Here is a 23698-nt window from a genome sequence, read left to right on the forward strand (position 1 = left end):
AAAAAACTAAAATAATGGCAGGCAGAATCCCTTTACTGATATAAATGCAAAAATTGGGAATCTTGAAAAAGTGAACAATTTAAATATTTAATAGTAATCATCACAAGCCAACCAAATTAGATGGTTGAAATGCAGAATTGATTAAAGAAGGGTGATCAGGCTTTTTATTTTCTCTCATGTATCATGTATATTCAGCTCAAAAGATATCCATTGGGAGACTAAAGTACAAAAATATATAAATTGATAATTTGTCCAGTTGTTACCTAGAGATGTGAAACCTGGATATTTATGGTGAGGATAGAGAATCTGATTTCAGCTCTCTAAAGGAAAATCTTTAGAAAAATATTTGGCCCAATTCATTCATTGATGAATATTCATCAATGAACGAATGGTCTCTGGAGAATCAGATACAACCATGAGTTATACCAACTCTATAAAGAACCTACAGTATCTAATCTAATCAGGTTCATAAAGTTACAGTGGGCAGGACATTTTTCATATGGATAATGACAGTATTCTTAAGACTATAAATAGTACAATTCTTGATAAAAGATCAAGAGGAAACCAAAAGCAAGATGGGTTAGTTACCAATAGTCAAGATAGCAACAACATATTACAGTGTCTAAACTGGAGAAGTAAGTTCCTGGACAGACAGGATTGGAGGCAATAAATCCAAGTGGCCAAGACTATTTGGACTGCAGAGTGATAGGAAGAAGAATATGGGAAATATGACTGCCATTAATTCAACCTTGGTATCTTCCTGTATCTGACTCCCACTAATGAGACCTTAATAAAAGTTAAAACTTGTGTGAGTAGTGGCCCTCCCATAATGCATAGCATTATGCACTTCTGAAAGAAGGTGTGCTTTACATTATGCAATACTAAAGCAGTTGGTGTGCAATCAACTTTTATATATAAGTAGCCTAGTTGTGATGATACTTCTCATAAACATTGTTTGCTTACACTTGGATGAAGGATTAAACAAGAATATAATTTCTTTCTGTGTATGTGATATTAATTTCCTGCTCTGCTGTTACCTTTTTTTTTTTTTTAATATGACTTGTCTGATGACTTAAACTCCTCTTTTTTTAGTAAAACTTTGTGAACCATGGGCAGTCTGACTTTTTATTTAATTTAATTTAATTTCTTTCTGTGTATGTGATATTAATTTCCTGCTCTGCTGTTACCTTTTTTTTTTTTTTAATATGACTTGTCTGATGACTTAAACTCCTCTTTTTTTAGTAAAACTTTGTGAACCATGGGCAGTCTGACTTCAGACTGACTTCTACTGATAATTATTGCCTTGAAGATTCAAGCAATAATAATCAGATATAATATTTTAGTTATTTACCTGAATCTCACCTGTTTCTTCTTTTTCTTACACCGGTTATGGCAACATGGTACTTCTCTAATTCTTATGCCACTTCCACTTCTTTTCCATTGTACTTCTTATGTTGATGCTTATCTTGATTTATGCTGAAGTTGAGTTTGCTTGTTTCAAGTGATTTTTCAATGTTCATATTGGTTCCTCCTACAAAAACAGGGGGAAGGGATTTGTTCATTGACTTGTGCCCTCATCTAGCATGACATTACATGTTGTACCATCACTTTGTTTGCTTATAAAAATACAATTTGTTTAGCTAAGTTTCAAATTGCCACCCCATCTCATTTGTTCACTATTCAGTTGGATACCTACTAAACGGGAGGGGTTGCACCATGAGAAGATAAGAATGGGACATCGGGTCAGAAGCCCTAGTCAGCTCTCTACCTGCCTTAAAGGCTACATGGAAATCTCGCAGTTATCTAACTTATATACAGTGTTAAAATATTAATTTATGTGTATATATGTATGTATGTATGTATGTATGTATGTATTTATGTATATATGTATGTATTTATGTATATATGTATGTATTTATGTATATATGTATGTATTTATGTATATATGTATGTATTTATCCCCCCCCCCCCCACCCCCCCCCCCCCCCACCCCCCCCCCCCCCCACCCCCCCCCCCCCCCACCCCCCCCCCCCCCCACCCCCCCCCCCCCCCACCCCCCCCCCCCCCCACCCCCCCCCCCCCCCACCCCCCCCCCCCCCCACCCCCCCCCCCCCCCACCCCCCCCCCCCCCCACCCCCCCCCCCCCCCACCCCCCCCCCCCCCCACCCCCCCCCCCCCCCACCCCCCCCCCCCCCCACCCCCCCCCCCCCCCACCCCCCCCCCCCCCCACCCCCCCCCCCCCCCACCCCCCCCCCCCCCCACCCCCCCCCCCCCCCACCCCCCCCCCCCCCCACCCCCCCCCCCCCCCACCCCCCCCCCCCCCCACCCCCCCCCCCCCCCACCCCCCCCCCCCCCCACCCCCCCCCCCCCCCACCCCCCCCCCCCCCCACCCCCCCCCCCCCCCACCCCCCCCCCCCCCCACCCCCCCCCCCCCCCACCCCCCCCCCCCCCCACCCCCAATTTATTTTTTATCTATGCAACTTTCTACAATTGTTCCTTTGAACTATAATAGTGTAACATCGTATAAATTTCAGCTGTGATCAAGACGTGGGCTAGCATATGCATGATTTATGACTCTTAATTGTGATTCATGTTTTGAATATAGTTAACGGTCCCTCTCCTTGTTGATGTCCACATAACATTGGATGAAATACAGGTATCCCTTGATTAACATGATTAATTAATCCCTCGATGTTACCATGTATATCAAAATCACGTTAATCAAATATAATAATCAATGGTAAAAATTACAATTCGTCCATGATCAATTACTGTATTAATGCTGGATTCAGGCCAAATAGAGGCTGTCAGGATCAGATCTTCACTTTATGACAAATAGCTGAGAAAGCATGGCAATATAACAAAGATCTGTATTTAAGTTTTGTCGATTTGGAAAAGGCATATGACAAGGTGCCAAGAGAGAAGCTATTCAATACGCTACAGTTATATGGTGTCAATGGGGCATTATATCAAGCAATACTCAGTTTTTATTTGAGTTGTAAGTCAGCAGTTAGAATTGAAGGAAGTACAGGAAGATGGTTTAATGTTAAATCTGGTGTGAGACAAGGATGTACATTATCCCCTCTGTTATTCATTATCTATATGGATCACATTATGAAGGAAAGTGGTATTAAACCTGATATCAAAATTGGAGATGTTAATGTCAGCTCTTTGCTTTATGCGGATGATGTTATACTTCTAAATAAAACTGCTACAAGTCTGCAAGATTCTCGCACTAAATTGAATAACTGTTGTAATAGATATGGTATGAAGGTCAGTAATAAAAAGACAAAGACAATGAAAATAGGCAGAATCATTGAAAATGTCAACTGTGTTATGAATGGAAAACCTGTGGAACAAGTGAAACATTTCAGCTACTTAGGCATGATTTTTACTGAAGATGGTAAATTAAATATAGAAATAGACAACAGAATCAGCAAAGCTGGTCTTGTAGGAAGTCAATTGAATAAATTCATATGGAATAAGACAGAAATTAGTCTGAACACTAAATTAGCTGTATACAAGACAGTGTTCAAACCAGTTTTAACTTATGGATCTGAGAGCTGGGTCAGAAGTAAAACACTTGACCAAAGACTAGAGACTGCAGATATGAGAGTCCTAAGAAAGATTATAGGCGTGAACAGATGGCATCAATGGCAATATCATATTAAAAACTAGGATATTAGGAAAGAACTTGACATTGTCAGCATCCAGGAATGCGTTAGCAGAGCTAATCTCAGGTGGTATGGTCACTTAACCAGAATGGCCAAAGAAAGATTAGCAAAACAAGTGTTCTCTGCCAGGTTGGCAGCAAAACAGCCCAGAAGAAGACCAAGATATAGGTGGATTGATACGGTGCAAAGTGCCCTAGATGATAGAAATATAAGATCTGATAATGTTGGAGTCTTGAGGTAACAGACTGATTTGGAGGAAAATTGTAGATAGGAAGTTAGTAATGATGTAATTTTTTTCATGTAGTACTATTGTATCCTGTACACCTCTTGAGGGTACATGACAAGAATTTGATGATGATTAGTTTTATGTGTTACTCTTTTAGGAAAGATAAAAATTGAATGCAAAGTAAATATTTAATAAATGCTTGTATTATTTATTAGTTACGTGCCTACATTAGTTACTGCAATTTTTTATCAAAAAAGTTTTCAAGTGTTGTTAGAAGAGTTTGTTTTTTTCTTATCAGTCAGCATAAATTCTACGATAACAAGCAAAATGACTCTCTAGACTTTGGCAAACAAGCATTCATCGATTAACATCTGGATCCATATCCATTACTTGCTGCTTAAGCGATTCTAAACTGCGAAATATCCCATCCAGTTTTTTTATTGTTATCTCCTTTGGAACCTCATCTTCACGTTCCATTTGTTTGTTGTCTTCATATGCACATTGTTCAATTTCAAGATCATTGTCACTGAAATCTTTTGAATTTGAATCCAATAATCATTTAACATCTTCTGTGTTAACACCATCAAAACCAAGGTCTTCACCAATTGCAACGATTTCTTCAACCATGAATGTTTTCAATTGCATGTTTAATGTTAAAATTTTCCAAAATTCTTGGAGCGTAATTGCCTTTTCTCCTGTTGTTGTTTCAAAAAAGGTTTTGAAAGTTGCAATGACACCCATGTCCGTGGGTTGCAGCAATGATGTATTTGGCGGAAAAAATAAAACTTTCACATTCTCACACAGATCATTAAGAGAATTTTGATGACCAGTTGGGTTATCTAAAAGCAAAGTTCTGCTGTATTTAAAAAATACAGCAGAACAATTGGAGCTTGTAATACACCCACTCTTAATGGGAGGAATGACATAATGTTCACGATTTTCTTTCTCTTGGTCAGGAAGCACTCGAGGCTTGCATGTTTCTGCGTGGTAAATTTAACGGCGTGCTAATTAAAATTCTTGCTGCGTATATAAAGGGATTGTCACAATTAATTTCGCTGCATTAAGCAAAACCAAGTTAATTTTTATTACATGTGTAAGGCATGAAACTTATTTTAATATTAAGTTGATGTTATCAGAGGCAATTTAATACTACACACTCATTGAAGACAAAACAATGACCAGAACAGTCATGTGCATGACGGATTACAGTGGTGCTTTTCATGATGATTTCTGTTAGGGTAAGTGGGTGTAGTGTATCAAAATCTATTAAAAATCACACTGTCTGTTCTGTTATAGTTAACTGGATTTTGTAAAATTTGTGCTGCTTCCAGGAACAGTCTCAGATTTAAACCAGGATTTGGGTTCCACACTAGCAGAGGATGCTGTAGACACCTGGGAATGAGAGGATCCAGACAATCCTTGGTTTATCTTAGGCAGGAAGATACTTTTAGATGTTTATATGCCATTCTGATTCTGTGTCATTTCAGAAGTGAGCCCAGTTTATCTGTTGTGTCTTTAATGTAGGGTAAAGATATAGTGTATGTTTAGTATTGTTTTGGGGCAGGGGCAGAAGTTTGCTTCTTAAGGAGTTTGGCAAGAGTTTTTTGAATGATGTGAGTAGTCTGTTGTTCCAGGTACAGTGCTGGTTCTGAGGATGAAATTTGCTCTGCAATGGAGGCCAAAGTTTTAAAAATTCCAAGTTTCTGGACAGGATGGTGTGAAATGTCATGTAGGTATCTGCCTGTGTGTGGGGGCTTATGGTAATCTGAACATATCCGAGATCCATCTGCTTGCCTTGTAACTAAAGTATCCAAGGCAAGAGCCCTCCTTTGTCCTCTTCCACAGTGAAATTAATTTGATGATAGATACTATTCAGAAAATATAAAAAGTTGGAGAGCCTGTGGGCCATGCAGCCAAATGGTGGCAAAGACATTGTCTATGTATCTCAACCAAACTTTGGTCTTGTGAAGGATGAGGCAGAATTAACCGAACATTCAAATGTTCCATGTATAAGTTAGCATTTGGAAGTAAAAGTGGGGCGCCCATTGCTACAGCTTCAAACCTTTAAAGGGCCAGTTGTTCCACTTAAAATGTCCTGATTTAAGACAGTGCTTAGAGTTCGCAAATGCTGGATAAATTTTGGACAGCATAACCATCGAATTGTCTACTGGAACATTTGTAAAAAGAAATGATACATCGAAGCTCACTAAGTGATTGTTCTCCTCTAATTGAAGGCTTTGTGTAGTGGTTTTAAAATGGATTTTTTTAAAATTTTTTTTTTAATGTACAATAATGGCTTGTGTGTGTGTGTGTGTGTGTGTGTGTGTGTGTGGCGGGAAAGACTGTCAGTTGCTGTGGGTGATGTTTAAAGGTCCCCATAACAGTGCTAGTGCATTTGAATGTTTCTGCATCTAAATTGCTCTTTCATCCCTTTGTATTAGCTAATGCTGGGGTTAGCTAATACAAAAGCTAGGGTTTTTCATCCCACAAACAGGCAAACTAGCCATTAAGAACATAGGCAATTGCAGACATAATATGCTGGCCTCATAGCTTGAGTTGCTTTGGTCCTAAATATGAAATCAACTGACTGGCCATCCTTTACATTTCTTCATGTGGGTTTTTGTTTGATAATATTGCTTTATTTTATTTATTTATTTATTTATTATTATTTTTTTTTCATTTATTTTTACAAATGGTATAAACAGATAACATCTTTCAGTCCTAAGTTTTTCCTACACAGAAACATCTTACATCGATAATATAAGGTTTGTAGGAAGCTTCTGGAGTGTATTTGTATTATATAGCTGTTTGATGTTTTTCCACTTGATTATACTATAAATTAAAGATGCCAAGAAATTATATTCTTGGTTTAATTTTTTATCCAAGTGTAATCTTGGATAAAAAATTAAATCTTGCATCTGAAGTATTTTCAGGACAGGGCAACACATATATAGGCTAATGACTTCACATCACTTGCCTTAGTATCCCATAATGCAAAGCACATCCTTACAGACATGTTAATTGTGGATTAATTGTGTAAAATGCTATGCATGGAAGGGTCACTACCCAGACTGGTTTCGACTTTTGTTGGGGTCTCATCATTGCATTTAATAATAAGATGCGACACCTTTTGGCTACTTGTATATGTAAATATGACTTCTGCATTACTTCAACCTTGGTATCACCTCTGGGTCTGGCTTCCACTGATGAGACCTCAATAAAGGTCAAAATTGGTCTGGATAGTGACCCTTCCCATAATGCATAGCATTATACATGTCCGTAAGGATATGTGCTTTGCATTATGGGATACTAAGGCAAGTGATGTGAAGTCATTAGCCTCTATATACGAGTTGTTCTGTCCTGAAAATACTTCGGGTGCAAACTTTGTTTGCTTATACTTGGATAAAGGATTAAACCAGAATATAATTTCTTGGCATCTTTAATTTATGTATTATATAGCAACCCCATGCATCTTTATTCATCTGTTTGTTTTATGTGAACATCTGGAACACACTTTCACCTAAATTTTTTTTTAAATGTTTTTTTATGTGAACACTCTTTCACCTAAAATGCTTCGTATTCACAATTGTTATAACAAACATATTACTGCTGTCATATACTTGTTTTATACTTTGAGCTTTGTCATATACAAAGTATTGTCATATACTTTGAGCACAGGCTCAAATTAGTTATTTAGAGCAGTATTGTTGCTATTTTTTCCTCAATCTTTAATATTCTTATAGATTGTTGGCTGCAGATAAAACATTACTATACGGCAATCTGATATAGCAAATAAAAGCATTTCTCTGTAGCTTTTCATAATTTATAAGCTCATATTTGTAAATTTTCTGTAGATGATATATTAATTTGTACTTGCCTATTAAAGACATGTAAAATTGTCTTATATTTTACTTATTATCTAATCAGTAATAGTATTCATTATTCAATATCATTCCATAATGCAGACATTAAAAGATGAAGATTTTCAGATTTTATTATATATATATATTAAATATTCAGATATTTCTAGTTTTCATATTTCAGTTAACTTATATAAATTTTATAAACTTTTGTGAAATTAATATGCAGGTGGCTGTATAAAAAAAAAATTGTTAAAAAAACTGATATGCTAGTCTTCCTATATTGGTCAAATTGTGTAACATTGTGTTTGTACCTCATCAGCATAATATGAAATTACACAAACCATGCATTTGGACAGCAGAGGCATTATCACTGAATAATCTGCTAACCTGCTTTTCACTTAATTTTTTAGAAATATGGTAAACTCTCATTATAGTAAACTGCTGAAAATTCCTCACCATATATCATAAATGCTATTTTGCAGGAAACCCACTATGCCAAACCAATAATGAAGTTATCTTGTGAGTTTGCTATGGTGATGGTTGACTGTATTTGAAATTCATACGTTCCTGTGGTTTCAGAAACTGTTCTATAAATTTCATACTTACAGGAGACCACTTTACTGTAAAAAATATATATATTTAACACCTTGTTATGATGTATTATATGCTTTGTAAAATAACTTGTCATATATGGATCATAGTGATATGCACAGTAAGCTTGTGAATAGAAGCAAGTTTGTAAATTAAGAGTAAGACATAAAGCTAAAATATAGTTTTGTATACTCAAGAGGGAAGGGTTTCCTGAGAGTGTGTGTATCAGAAAATAATGAAGGCTATCACTGTGTCCCAGTTGAGTTCAGGCTAAAACATGAAAGTAAAAACAAAAGGTAGATTTACTGTTCTGGTTCATGGTAGTTAATTGTGGATTCTCTTAAGCAGTTGTTGGTGAGAGAACCTGCTTGAGCATAGAGAAAGATTGAAAATTTTTGTTATAAACTTCGGAAATGCTGAAGTGGGGAACTGGGTAATAGAAATACAAAAATTAAAGGCGGTATAGTAAATTTACACCAGAAGATGGGTGTACAGATTGATTACAGAAAAAAATAAGAAGAAGAACATGGGAAGTATGTTACATGGATTATAAACTGAATGGAGAATGAAACAATAGATGGAAGAAATGTATCACTGTTGAAAGTTTTTTACCTTGGGTATGTTATATATTAAAGATACCAAGCAATTTTAAAATAAAACTTGGTTTTAATCCTATTTCCTAAGTAAGCAGACAAGTCAAGTTTACGCCTGCACGTAGTGCAAGTCCAGGCAACTCATGGTAAAGGTGGAATAAGCTTTGATCACTATCCTTGGTATTTACCCTTAATGCAAAGCACATCCCCTAGCTGAGATGTATGATGCCATACATTAAAGGCAAGGATCATTACCCAGACCGGTTTCGACCTTTATTGAGGTCTCATCAGTGGGAGCCAGGTGCAAACTTGACTGACTTGTCTGTTTGCTTACTTGGGAAATAGTATTAAAACTGAGTTTTATTTTAAAATTGCTTGGTATCTTTAATATGTATCACTGTTATTACTTTTGGCTGAGCAAAATTACATGAATCTAGGTTTGACAGGAGGTTGGTTGTCACACCTTACTTGAATAGTCTCATTACAGTGGAGATCACAAAGCGAGACGCTCAGGATCTGTCGCAGGCATTGCATTTGGAAGACTTCAAGCTTGTTCATGTCTGATGCAAGCAGAGTCCATGTTTCTGCTCCATACATGAGGCTTGGCATGATCAGTGTTTGGAAGAGGTGAATTTTGGTCTTGGTGGTGATGTTGGCTCTCTTCCAGAGGTACTATTTGAGTGATGCGAAAGCTTCTGATACCTGACCAATCCACTGTGGACTTCAATGGTCGATGCCACTTTCTTCTACACAAGTGACCCCAGATATTTGAATTTATGGACCTGCTCGATTTGGACACCATTAAAATAAACAGTCTGTGATCCGTCTGTGGTTATAACTTTGGTCTTGTCTGCATTGATTCTCAGACTATACGTCTGGTTGATACAGGCAATGTGATAAAGGATGTCGGCAGTCCCTGCATCTGACCGCAATATGTGGCACTGTCATCTGCAAACATAAAGTCAGTCAAGGAGTTGTTTGCACCATACTGAACTCCACGTCTGCCCTCAAAAGCTTCTCTCATAATGACATAAATCACAATGTTGAAAAGCAGGGGAGAAATGATATTTCCCTGATGGACTCCAGTTTGGACAGAAAAATCCTCATTTCGAATCTGTACACTGCTGGTAGAGCTATTGTATGATGTTTTAAGGAGTTGGGTGATCATCAGTGGCGCATGACCATTTTCTAATGCCTTCCACAAGGCAGGTCAATGAACACAGTCAAATGCAGACTTGGAGTCGATAAAGATAATCACAATTCACTTCTCACATTCTTTCCTCCATCAGTTGGTGAGTGGTAGTATTTGATTGGTGCAGGTCCAATGCCACCTGAAATCTGCTTGTTCCTCACTGCTGGTCAGTTCACGGCACTTCTGCAGCCTTGTTTGTATGATACAAATACCTTGCCGATGAATGAAAGAAGGCTGATGCCATGGTAAGTCTTGCATTCCCAGCTATCATCTTTCTTCAGGATCAGTACAATGATGTCTTTATTCCACACTGCTGGGATGCATTCCAAGCACCAGACATGTAAGAAGGACATGGAGCTACTGTAGCAAGACATCCTCCGGCTTTGATCACTTCAGCAGTGACTTGATCCACCTTGGGTGTCTTTCCATTCCTCACTGATCTTATTGCACTCTTCACTTCATCAGCCATTGGTTCACTGATGAAGAATGGATTCTCTGGCAGGTCAGTGGGTGGCAGTTCAGGTGGTGGTTCCTGGGTTGGGTTGTGGTTATAAAGGTGCTAGAAGAATTCTTTCCACTGCTGAAGGTGCTCAACAGGGGAACTCATGAAAGTGCTTATCTGCTTTCTTGATATCATTTATCGATTTAGTTTCACCACTCAGTCTCCTGAGGATCTGATATAGAGTCCGGTACTCATGCCTGGATACTGCTGCTTCCAGATTAGTTGTGACAATATTCTGGTAGGCTTCACATTCTACCTTCATCTTCTGTCTAACCTCTTTGTTCAGTTGCCAGATAGGCAGACATAGGGGGATTGCATAGGTATTGCATAGGATAGATACTGATAACTGCTTCTCTTCTGCATCATCCAATAGCTTGAGTACTTTGCATCTGTTCGATAAGGTAATTTGAGGTTCCTGCCTGAGCACTGGATCCTTAAGACATGTCCAATTTGTTTGGCTAGTGGAGGGGGTTGTGCTTTGCCTGCTTTAGTTGCAGTTGTACTTTGGCATGAAAAAGTAGTGGTCAGAACCACAGTTAGGCCCCCTCATTGCACGGACATCCTTGAGCAACGATCAGAATCGAGAACTGATCAAGATAGCTGAATCTTCACCAGCTGGGTTCCACCATGTAAGCTGGTGTTTGCGAGAATGTTAAAAGTGGCTGATGCAGTGAAGGACAGCAGGCACAATCCATTGTCATTGATCTTGCCATGACCAAATCTGCCCAGTGTTCCTTCCCATTCAGTCCTGTCTGCACCAATGTTAGCTTTAAAATCTCCTGCAAGAATGGTCAGCTCGATCTGCAGGATCATATTCAGTGTGTGTTGGAGCTGATTATAGAAGTAATCCTTTCCTATATCTGGGCTAGTCTCAGTTGGGGCATAGCTAGACAGGATATGCGTCTTAATTGTGTCATCATTGGTGAGAATGGCCAAGTGATCCAAAACTGGCTGGAAGGCAATTACGTTCCCAGCAGCCTGTCTATTCACCATAAAGCTGTGTCAACTTCTCGTTTTTCACCACCAGAAGAGAACATTGTCATCGTTCCATCAGCCTCTGGTGGCTGGATGGTCAGTGTCCCAGATCCTGTGAGACGCATTTCAGATACTGCAGCAGTTGAGATTTTGCATTTTGATATTTCCATGGCAATAATTTCCTTTTGTCCAACATGGTGTCTGGTTCTCACATTCCATGTAGCAGTGCGAATTTCCAATTTTGGTGATAGCTTAGTTCTTCGGCCAGTAGTCCACTTCTCACCAGCATCCTGGATCCCCAATGCTGGTGCATCAGCTGCCCCCAAGATGCAGTAGCATAAGCAAATGCATTTGATGTGTTTCAATGCAGTTTATTGCCTAGTTTCCCAGTTCTGCTCATTGTGGCAAGGTAACCACCCTCCTCCTTTTTCAGCTGGGCTTGGGACTGACCTTGGCTGAGTTTTGTGCTTAAATAGCTGAAATGTTTTACTTGTTCTATAAGTTCTTCATTCAGGATACAGTTGATGTTTTTAATATTTCTTCCAATTTTCATCATCTTTTTATTGCTGATTTTCATATCAAATATCCCATTTAATGAGGGAATCTCACAACTGTCTACTGGATTTATGTAGGAGTATAACATCTGTATAAGTAAATTGCTGAGATTGACATTTCTCATCTCCAACAAGGATCTATTTTTCCCTTTTCTTTGTATCAGCTGCCTTCTGTAATATCTTAAAAAAATTCCTGCTTAATAGAACGTTTTATGGGACCATAGGCACAAATAAGTCTTTGTCCAGTTCCCTATTCTGATATTTGCCCACATTAGTACTTGATGTTGCCTGCCATTTAGATTATCCTTGTATTTTTTGCATTGAGTTATAGCCACACATTTTCTCTGATCATTATTGCTCAAGTGGCGAATCTACAGAACAACACATGCAGTTGTTTTAGGCGTGCATTTTAGTGGAGATGGCAAATTAAATATGTTAACAGATAATAGAATAAACAAAGCTAGTGCCATATAAAGTCAACTGAATATATTTATATATAATCAAAATTACAAGTCTAAACTAGCTTATAAAAGATGGTGTTCAAATCAGTTTTAACTTAGGGAATGAGATCTTTTATCTCTAACTTCTTTTACTTTTAGATCTTTTGTGAAAAGAGCAGTGGTATCAATGGCAGAATCATATTAAAATGCCATTGTTAACATTCATGATGTGTGTGCAGAGGTAATCTCAGGTGGTCATTTAATTAGAACTGGATTAAATGACCATACCACCTAAGATTAGCAAAGCAGGCTGTTCACTGCCAGGATGGCAGGGAAAAAAAAAAAAAAAAAAAAAAAAACACAGAGGAAGACCAAGATTCAGGTGGATATTGAAGTCCTAATACTCATTTGGGAGGTAAATTGTCAATAAGAAGTTAGTAATATTGTAAAACTTGTGTACTCCTATCATAGTATCCTGTACATCTCTTGAGAGTACATATCAGCGGTTTGATGATGAGGAAGCAATCACACAATCCCTTCTCCCATTCTTCCATGCAACTTTGAGATGAGCTAGACAATATAACTCAGTTGTTTTTAGGCATGATCTAACATCCTCAGGCCTGGTTGTTGGGGTCATACCTCAATGCCAACATCGAAAATTGAATGCACACTAGGCCCATTGAAACACATTCCTAAAAATAGCCAGCATAGAAATATGCAGTTTTTTGTATAAAACAATAGGTGCCAGTACTCATTCCTTGTTCTCAAGATAAACTGAAAACTAAAAGAATATGAAAAGAAAATTAAAAAAAAAAATATTTATTAATAATTTACTTGATAATGTTTTTGGAATAAGAACAGCAAATTAAGTACATAATACTTATTAAGCATAAGTCTATTTTAAAAGTATATTAAAATAAGTTTTATATAGCACATATTTTAAAAATAGGCATAGTTAAATATGTTTCGTTAAAAATAACTAAGCTTCTTTGCATTTTTTTAAAGATACCAAGTGATTTTATAAGCTAGGTATTAATCCTTTTTCCAAAGTAAACAAACAGACAAGTATGTCAATTTTGTGCCTGCACGTAGTGCAAGACTGAGGCAACTCCTGCAAGTAGTGCCACGCCGAGGCAATTCTTACAACTAGTGCCATACTGAGGCAACTCATGGTAAAGGTGGAGTAAGATCCGATCACTTTCCTTAGTATTTTCCCCCTAATGCAAAGCACATCCTTGGTGTGGCACTACTTGCAAGAGTTGCCTCAGTCTTGCACTACATGCAGGTGCAAACTTGACATATTTGTCTGTTTGCTTACTTGGGAAAAAGGATTAAAACCTAGCTTATAAAATTGCTTGGTATCTTTAATATACTATATACCCAAGGTAAAAAAAACTTTCTACATATCTTATCCTGAGATTTTTATTTAATGAGGTCAAAGCACCTTGTGGCAACTTGTTTAGGTAAAATTCATATAACTCTGCATTACTTCAACCTTGGCATTTTTAGTTTGGCTCCCACTGATGAAACCTCAATAAAGGTCGAAACCGGTCTGGGTAGTGACCCCTGCCTTTAATGCATAGCATCATACATCTCTAAGGGGATGTGTTTTGCATTAGGGGAAAAATACTAAGGAAAGTGATCGGATCTTACTCCACCTTTACCACGAGTTGCCTCAGTATGACACTACTTGCAAGAGTTTCCTCAGTCTTGCACTACGTGCAGGCGCAAACGACATACTTATCTGTTTGCTTACTTGGGAAAAAGGATTAAAACCTAGCTTATAAAATTGCTTGGTATCTTTACTATACTATATACCCAAGGTAAAAAACTTTTTAAGCTTCTTTGCATGCCAGGTAAACATGTTAAAAGTTACTATTACAAAATTCTAAATGTACCACATCTATATGTCACATGTTCCTGTCAACAAAGTACTAGTATGCCATACCATCCCAAAAGAAAGCACTGGAGATATGTATTAATAGGCTTCCTTGCTTAGCTGTGAGTGCTACCTTCAATAAGTTTGCTCTAAGCATATGTCATTTTTCTCTTGTAAAAGAAGGAATTTCTTGCCAACCATTTTTTAAAGTAATCCATCACAACAGTGAAGTCTCTTTTCTGAATATAATTTCATATTCCATTCTATCTTCAATTATATCTGAGCTGGAAACATACTTTCCTTGTTCAAGACTTGTGAAAGCTAATTATATTTTTTCTCCCACACTTTTTAGCTTGTTCTCCCAGCCCCCCATTTCTCCATTTTATCCTTTCATTTGTCCTTTTTCAGATTTAAACCCATACCTTGCTTTCAGTGTCTCTTTTTTTTTTTTTTTTTTTTTTCTTTTGTAATTATTCTGTCTCCTGCATTCCCTTTTTTTATAATTCTATCCTGTGGTCTTTATTTGTTATTAAAATTTTTCACTTTGTCTGCCATGAACCAGCATAGTAAGTTAATGCCTTTGATGTTTTAATAACCTAAGATAGGAAATAAAATGGGGAGTAAAAGTGTATATAGCTTTTGTCTCTCTCTCTGTGTTTTTTAATTTAATAATAATAATAATGGCAAAATTCAGTTACCTTTCATATCACTAGATGATACAGTTAACTCTTCACTTTACAATTTCAAAGCCACTAATTTAACATTGCATGAGCTGCTTAACTGTTGGTTTTTATTGCATCATATATAAAATTTAGAGAATTTGTCTCCATTGCGTTTTGTGTTCAGATTGGATATTTATTTTGTAAAATAGTGTTAAACTTGAGCACTTACTTTGAAAGAAACCTTTTAAAATTTTTAATGCTGTAGGACTGGATTTCTCATTTTGTCAAGATTTCGTTTGTTTTAAAGAGGGTGAATAGGGATTTTGACTATTTTTAAATTAATAATTTTTAAGGAACATAATTAGTGTAATATACATAATTGTGTCCAAAATTATTAAAAAAATTAACATTTCAAGCTTTATAAGATATGATATTTAATAAGACATATGGGGGGGGGGTCTGGAAAGTTCTGATAAACATCTAGAACAAAAATTGATTTTAAAGCAACTGATACAACCACAAGAAAGAACATACAAGAATACAAAAACATAAGTTACCTTCATAACTTTGCTACCAGTATGTTCTTTTGGTTATATCAGTTGCTTTAATATTATTTTTGTTTTAATAAATTTAGTTTAATCCTTTATCCAAGTGTAAGCAAACAAAGTTTGTGCCTGAAGTATCTTCAGGACTGAGGCAACTAATGGTAACGGTGGACTAAGCTCTCATCACTTGTCTTAGTATCTCCCATAATGCAAAGCACATTTCCTTGCAGACATGTATAATGCTATGCATTAAAGGAAGGGCCACTATCCAGACCGGTTTCGGCCTTTATTGAGGTTTCGTCAGTGGGAGCCAGACCCAGAGGTGGTGATACTAAGGTGGAAGTAATGAAGAAGTAATATTTACCTATACGAGTTGCCAAAAGGTGTCTCACCTTATTATTAAATTGCTCTGGATTTAGAGAAAGATGGAAATTTTTTCCCACTTGGTTAGACTATAATAAATTTAGTTTAATCTTTTATCCAAGTGTAAGCAAACAAACTTCACGCCTGAAGCATCTTTAGAACTTAGGCAACTTGTGGTAAAGGTGGACTAAGCTCTCATCACTTGTCTTAGTATCTCTCATAATGCAAAGGTGCAAACTTTGTTTACTTACACTTGGATAAAGGATTAAACTAAATTTATTATAGTCTAACCAAGTGAAAAAAAACTTCCAACATCTTTCTCTAAATCCAGAGTAATTTAATAATAAGGTGAGACACCTTTTGGGAACTCGTATAGGTAAATTTGACTTCTCCATTACTTCCACCTTAGTATCATCACCTCTGGGTCTGGCTCACACTGACGAGACCTCAATAAAAGTCGAAGCCAGTCTGGGTAGTAGCCCTTCCCTTAATGCATAGCATTATACATTTTCACAAGGGGATGTGCTTTGCATTATGGGAGATACTAAAACAAGTGATGAGAGCTTAGTCCATATTTACCAAGAGTTGCCTCAGTCCTGAAGATACTTCAGGTGCAAACTTTGTTTGCTTACACTTTGATAAAGGATTAAACTAAATTTATTATTGTATAACTAAATAATGTTGGAAAAAACTTCCAACATTATTTTTGTTCTATGTGCTATCAGAACTTTCCAGCCCCCCCCCCCCTCTCTCGAAAACATCAGTTAATATTTCTTTGATTTGTTGCTTGTAATGATTTTAAATATTCTTATCATACTCCTCTCCACAGTAAGTGAAATAAGGAATATAAACTAGAGCCAACTCAGAAGACTTAATAACTATGTATATTTTATTTATAGATAGACTACAGCACAATCAGTCATGGCCAAATGAAGCTTTCTGGGTCTGAGACAAAAATTAGCTATGTAGTTATTGAAAATGCTTTGTTACATAATAAAAAATGTTACCTTTGTAATGGTTGAAAAAAGGGAGCGGACTGTTGAAATGAGTTCAGAATATAGTCTTCAAAAGAATTTTTTGTCTGGCTATTATAGGCCATTTGTACCATATAAGACTTGTTTAAATCATATTACATGTGCCATAGAATTATCTAAAACTTCATTACATGATGTACTAAATCATATGATGGACTGTTGGTCATTATCTTTAGTTGTTTTAGTGTGCCAATAACAACAGTAACGATGTGAATGTTTTCATTTAATGTGTTAGTTTTACTTTTGCACTTTTCTTTCAAAGTGGTGTTTTGTTTTTTTAACATACCTTACTATTATTTTAAAAATAAATATCCTTTAAAATGTTTATTTGCTTATATTTAACAAGAACATTGTAATATAACTTCTTTGTGAAATGAAAAAAAAAAAAAACTTTAAAAAATGGCTGGTTGCATTGCTTAACATAGTGCAAATCCAGCTGAGTTGCCATTTTGCAAAGTTTGTAAGGAACAAAAAAAACTGTTCTTGTAGAGTGCAGTTTTTGCTTATTTAAAATCAGTTACTACTGCCATTGTGAAACATTTTTCTAGATAAAGGTACCTAGCATTTCTTAAGAAGATTAAAAATATTGTGTTATTTTATTATATCAGTTATACTTTAATAACTAGTGTTTGAATCTTCCATTATAAAGTTCCATTTTATAGTATTGCTGCATTTTATAAAAAGATGATGCAGATACATTTTTATATAATTAAAGCACATCAGTATTTTCTTATCTGAAAATTACAAATATGATTGAAGAAGAATATATATAAATATAAATTTGATAGAAAGTATTTTGGATTTCAAGCTGAAATCTTTGTATCCCTCAAAATTTTGTATCAAGTAGTTTGCTGAAGTGTTTATTTAGCATAACATTGTATTTATGATTTGCAACTGAAAGGTTTTTTGTTAGTTTGTTACAGCAAGTGAGTTTGACATAGTGTTTACTATAGTGAGAGTTGACTGCATTTATTTAGCATACCTTAACAGAAACTTTGTTCCATTCATCATAAAAATTATAAATGCTTAGAACCATGGCTCAACAAATTATGCAAAACCTTACTTTTTGTACAAAAAAAAAAAAAAAGTCTCCAATAACTACCCTTCCTTCTTCCCATTTTTAGGATATATCACAATAAGTCATGAGTCCATAAAACAATTAGAAGTGCTGTACTATGGTTAAAGTTTTTTTTTTTTTTTTAAATAAATATTCCATTTTATGCAGTCAGCATTTTCTCACCACAGACAAATGGGCAAATATATTTTTCGAGCCCTGCTTATAACTAAAAGTTTGAAATATATAAGTAACCATAGATTAATAAAGATTTTCTGTGAAGGGCCTTCGAAAAAGCCTCTACTGTCATGGTCTACCACCCAAAAGATGTGCTAATGAAATAAGTGAAATAAGAAACAAAAGATAGTTTGAAATATCTATTTTGTTTTCATAATTTCTCAACGTTATTTCCCTCCCTTTCACATATATTTCAAAGTTGTTGTAGTCTTCAAGTTGTAACCATTTTCTCACCTCTGCTTTGACTACTTTATTTTCAAAATGGATACCCATGAAATACATCTTTAGTTTAAAAAAAGTTATATATGGAAGATGTTCTACAACTTTATTCACATCATTGGCTACTGAAGAGATTGGATTTGAGTTTGTCACATCTTCCATGGAGTCTGGACTTGGCTTCATTAAACTTACGATTATTTTCAGATTGAAAACACCCAGAAGTATAGATTTGAAAATGGATTAAAGCAGATTTGGGAAAGTGGTTATGAAAAAACCTGAAGAATTTTACTACAGTGGCTTTTGAAACACTTTTTAACCACATGTAAAAAAAGTTTTTGCACTTGGTTAGAAAGTAATTATACTTACCAAGAAATTAAATTTCTTGGATAAAGTATCATTGTTTAATCCTTTATCCAAGTGTAAGCAAACAAAATTTGTGCCTGAAGTATCTTAATGATTAGACTACTTGTATATAGAAGCTGACATCAATTGCCTTAGTATTCCATATGGTAGGAACACCTCATTCTATACATTTATATGCTGTGCATTATAGAAAAAAGTCAATAATGTGATACATCTTTTTTTTTAATATTTATATATGGGAAGTATGTAATTTCTACATTAATTCAACCTTAGTATCTTCCTGGGATCTGGCTTCCATTGATGGGACCTCAGTAAAGGTTGAATCTGGTCTCGGCAGTGGCCCTCCCATAATATTAGCATTATGCACTTCTGAAAGGGAGTACTGTGCATTATGGGATACTAAGGCAGTTGAACTGAAGTCATCAGTATATGTACAAGTAGTCTAGTCATGAAAATTCTTCACATGCAAACTTTGTTTACACTTAGATAAATGATTAAATTTTAAACAAGAATATAACTTCTTGCAAGTATAATTTACTTATACTGAAGACAGTGTATTTCAAGGAAGGGAGATAATGTCAAGAACCAGTGTATGAAAATAAAGTAGGCTTAAAACTGTATCTATTTTTTCCCACAGGGTATCTCTTTTGGGTTAACGAGCTATCATAATGAAGACATTACTTTTAGAATGATCCTCATATTATTATCATAAAGAAAAGTCCTGACATGTTTGGAGGGCAACAGTTACATTCTGTGATTATTTTTTATTTTTGGGGGGGGGGGGGGGGGATAATTGCAGTCCTTAATTTTAAAGTAAATTGTTGCCAAAATTTTAATTTCATTAAATATCTCATTTATCCCAAAACTAATAGTTCTTAATTTGACTCATCTCCATTTTTATTTAGTTTTGGAAAGATGGAAGTAACTCATTTTTCTGACATATAGATCTGTATTTATTTAATGTTAAAAGCTGAGTAATGAAAGATAAGTTGCATGTTACTAAGTTATATATGAAATTTTAATTTCTATATTTAATGCTAGGAAAATAGTATTAATATTTTGCTTATCCACGATGCAAAACATGTTCATTACTTTTCTGCCATATAACTTATAATTAGAATAATAATAATAAAAACTTCTTGATTTTGACAAATAATGTGAGTTTTGTTATAGCATCCTATTAGTATAGGATATTATAACATAAAAGTCCATAAAACTCACTGTATTTATCAACACCAAGCATTTTTTTTTTTTTATGATTATCTTTTGGTGCTTGATTGTATTAAATTTCAAAAGTATATTTATTTCTGAATTAAATCTGTGTTGTTAAGAAAATATAACTTGAGAAAATTTTGTTAATTGTGCCATAAACAATATCACACAGTTTAGTAAATTTGTTATGTTTAAGGAAAGGTATCTTTTTGTTTTGCCATATTGTTTTTGCTTTTTTTTTTTTGCAATGTTTTTACTCAAAAAATAAATAAATTTTAAATGCAGTGTATTGAATGCATATTTTGTTGTAGTAATTGTAAATAAGATATTTTTGTATTGTGTATATATGTAATTACTTACACATTTCATTTAGATATCTGAAATGCTTTATGATATTCAGATATGTATGTTAAAATTTTATTTAGAATGTGTAGTTGTTGAGAATTAAACATTTATCTTTGTTATTTTGAAATTGTTTCATTTCAGAAGATTTCACAATCAAGATTTTTTTTTTTAAAATGTACTAAATAAATTGTTACTCTTGGGTGTAGATACAAATTTATTTCAAATTTGTTTAAATATTTATGTAGCAATGGTTTAAAAATATATTTTCATTACAATATACACTTTGTTCTTAATTGTTCACGTGCAGTTTTTTTTCTCAGACAGAAAAATGCAGTACTTTTCAAGGCTTACACTTGTGACATGGTATTGCAGTCGGTGGTTCAAAATATATTACTTCATGGTCCAGAGATGCCTATGCCTTTCATTTTGTAGAAAATTGTCCACTTGATTGATTCATAGACCTGGAAAAGCCCATAAAGAATGTGAATGTCATGTTTATAATGGGATTATAAGTTAAGGATACCAAGAAATTATATTTTTGGTTTCATCCTTTATCCAAGTGTAAGCAAACAAAATTGTATGTAAACAACTGGGCTACTTGTATATAGAGGCTAATGACTTCAAATCAGTTGCCTTAGTATCTCATAGTGCAAGGCACATAACCTTACAGACATGTATAATGCTATGCATTATGGGAAGGTCTCACTACCCAGACAGGTTTCTATATACAAGTAGCCCACTTGTGAAGTTACTTCATGCACAAATTTTGTATGCTTACACGTGGATAAAGGATGAAACCAAGAATATAATTTCATTTCAAGAATATAATTTCTTTAACTTATAGTATAACCAAATGAAAAAACTTTCAACAACTAGCTATAATGGGATTAATTATCATTTAAATTAAGGTGACACACTTTTCCTACAAACACACTGTAACTTTTTTATTACCTTATTGCTTTAGTTGTTAGCATCAATTCAATCAGTAACAATCATAAATTTTGTTCGTTGTATAACTGTGTTGAATAACTTCTTCAGAAATCACAAAATATAGTTTTCTGTTCTTAGTAGAATTAGAAATGTGAATAAAAAAAATGGGATTCTGAATAAGGATCCAAAAGTAATAACAAAAACTCCATATCCATCTTTATTTAGTTAGTATTGCAATTAATAAAATAGTATTATGTCCAAGATTCGCTAATTTACCAGAAGAACTGACCTCTAAAATAAGTGATTAATTTTAATGGTATAGATGAGAACAGACTGAATATATATTTCCCATATATAAGTAGTGAAGAGGTGTGTAACCTTATTATTAAATTACTCTAGATCAGAGATGTTTAAAGTTTTTTCAGACTCTAGAGATGAAGTTTTTTCATCTCTAGGGTCTTCTCATCCCCTTCCTCTCTGTGCTGTGGTATGCAGTATGATTACACTACTGGTTTTTATGAGCTAAAAGAAAATGTAACACTTCTTTTTCAATAGCGTGAAATGATGCCTTACAATTATTCCAGCTCTTTCTTTTAATGTAAATTTTTAATAGAGAAGATTGCTTTTGTTATTACAGGCAACTTAAGAGTCTTGCCTTTCAACTTCTGCAAAAGTGATGTTTATCTTCTTGAAATGAATTCAGCAGAGGGTAAACCAAGATGACATCCACCTTATGGAATTATGTAAAAAAAAAAAAATAAATAAATAAAAGACAGATGGAGGGGTATGTGGTCTTCAAAGTTTGAGTGTGATAGAAGAGAGGAAATATGACAGAAATAAGTTAAGAGAATCTTACATTAGACAAATGAGATTTTACAGCTTGTGGTAGGCGAGAGTGCTGGAAAGATCTATTCCCACCGGAAAAAGTTAGAGGGTGTGGTTAAGGAGCATGTCATGGGGTGGCAAGAACGTGTAATGGGCTACCATTAGATGTTGCAAGTTCATCTTCAATGAATCTTTCAGAGAAAGATATAATAGGTACTTAGGCACAGGGTGACATGGAAGACCCATCCCCAATGAATCCCCGGCATAGACCTTACTCCATCAGTTCCCTTATTACCACTTAAGAACATGGACCATATTTTTATTTTAAGTACATTTTAATTAAATAATTGAAAATAAATAACTATAGTCTCAAATTTCAGTGAGTGATTTGTCTTAGTGAAAAATCATAAGACTGACTTCTGCACTATTATGGCAATATTCTCATTATGCTATATGCTTTTATTTTGGTAGGCAGTAGTATACACCAGGACTAGTAAATAAGGGCTATCAGTTGTAAAGTGGCTATCCAGAGTATTTTGAAAGCTAGCAAAAGAAAAACCACAAAACTCCTTGAAGAAACAAATACAAATCATTAAAATTTTATGCTCTTAACACTGGTGTTCATTTAATGTTAAAATAAAATAAAATAAATCACTTGAAATCATTTAAATTATATTTGAATTATATAAGTTTGTTCATTTAACTTGCATCATTCTTCATAGTTGTAAGATAAGTTTCACTCCATACTAGGAAAATGGCTTGCAAAACAATTGTCAATTAAATAGCATGCATGAATTAAGTGGGTCATCCCTATCACATATTACAATAATATAGATTGTGGAGCTGCTTCAAAATATTTTTGTTAATAGTTTTAACATTTTCTGGTTTAGTTATTCAAAGTTTCTTGCTGCTAAATTGCATACAGCCAGTTTGTTTGGTAACCTGGATTATTTCCAAAATGAGAAAGCAGAATAAACAATGATTTTTTACAACACTGCATGTGGTAGGTGGATTTAAATAAGGCAACTTAAGTACCCTGTCAACTTCAAAAATACAAAATCAAATATTTGGGAAAGATAATTGGAAACAAGGTTAAGTTAAAGCTAGTTAAGAAAAATTAATCTTGATTTAAGTAGCTGATTTCACATAGACTTTTCGGTAATAAAAAGCCTAACAAGAATATTAATATTTAGTTGGCTATACCGCCAAGTTGATTTTTTTAGAGAAAATATTCTTTATTCTAATAAACTATTTAACACATTGAATTGCACATTACTGTATTCATAATTTTGAAAGTGAAAATTTTATACATTGAAATATTTAATTTTAATTGAGTAAAAATAACAGAAGGCTGAACCACTGTTTGGATTGTCCATTACAATTAGGAGACATATTTCTTTAGAAAATGCTTGGAATAATT

General features: G+C 34.9%; 1 protein-coding gene across 2 annotated transcripts in view; it reads left to right on the plus strand.

Annotated features, from left to right (window-relative positions):
* The window catches only part of ema (C-type lectin domain containing ema), a 335572-nt gene that overhangs the window by 284206 nt on the left and 27668 nt on the right, over window positions 1-23698 (plus strand). The window contains exon 22 of one of the 2 annotated variants that reach the window (XM_090407476.1): window positions 16959-20642. The exons of the other annotated variant lie outside the window; for it this stretch is intronic. Coding sequence (XP_090263602.1) covers window positions 16959-17008 — 50 coding nt within the window. The 3' untranslated portion in view covers window positions 17009-20642. Of the gene's footprint in view, window positions 1-16958; window positions 20643-23698 lie in introns of those variants that run through there. 2 annotated transcript variants of the gene reach the window in all.

The sequence above is a fragment of the Typopeltis vanoorti genome, chromosome 17, assembly GCF_054136105.1.
Source record: "Typopeltis vanoorti isolate ZY-2024b chromosome 17, IOZ_Tvanoo_1.0, whole genome shotgun sequence".
NCBI classification, from domain to species: Eukaryota; Metazoa; Arthropoda; class Arachnida; order Uropygi; family Thelyphonidae; genus Typopeltis; species Typopeltis vanoorti.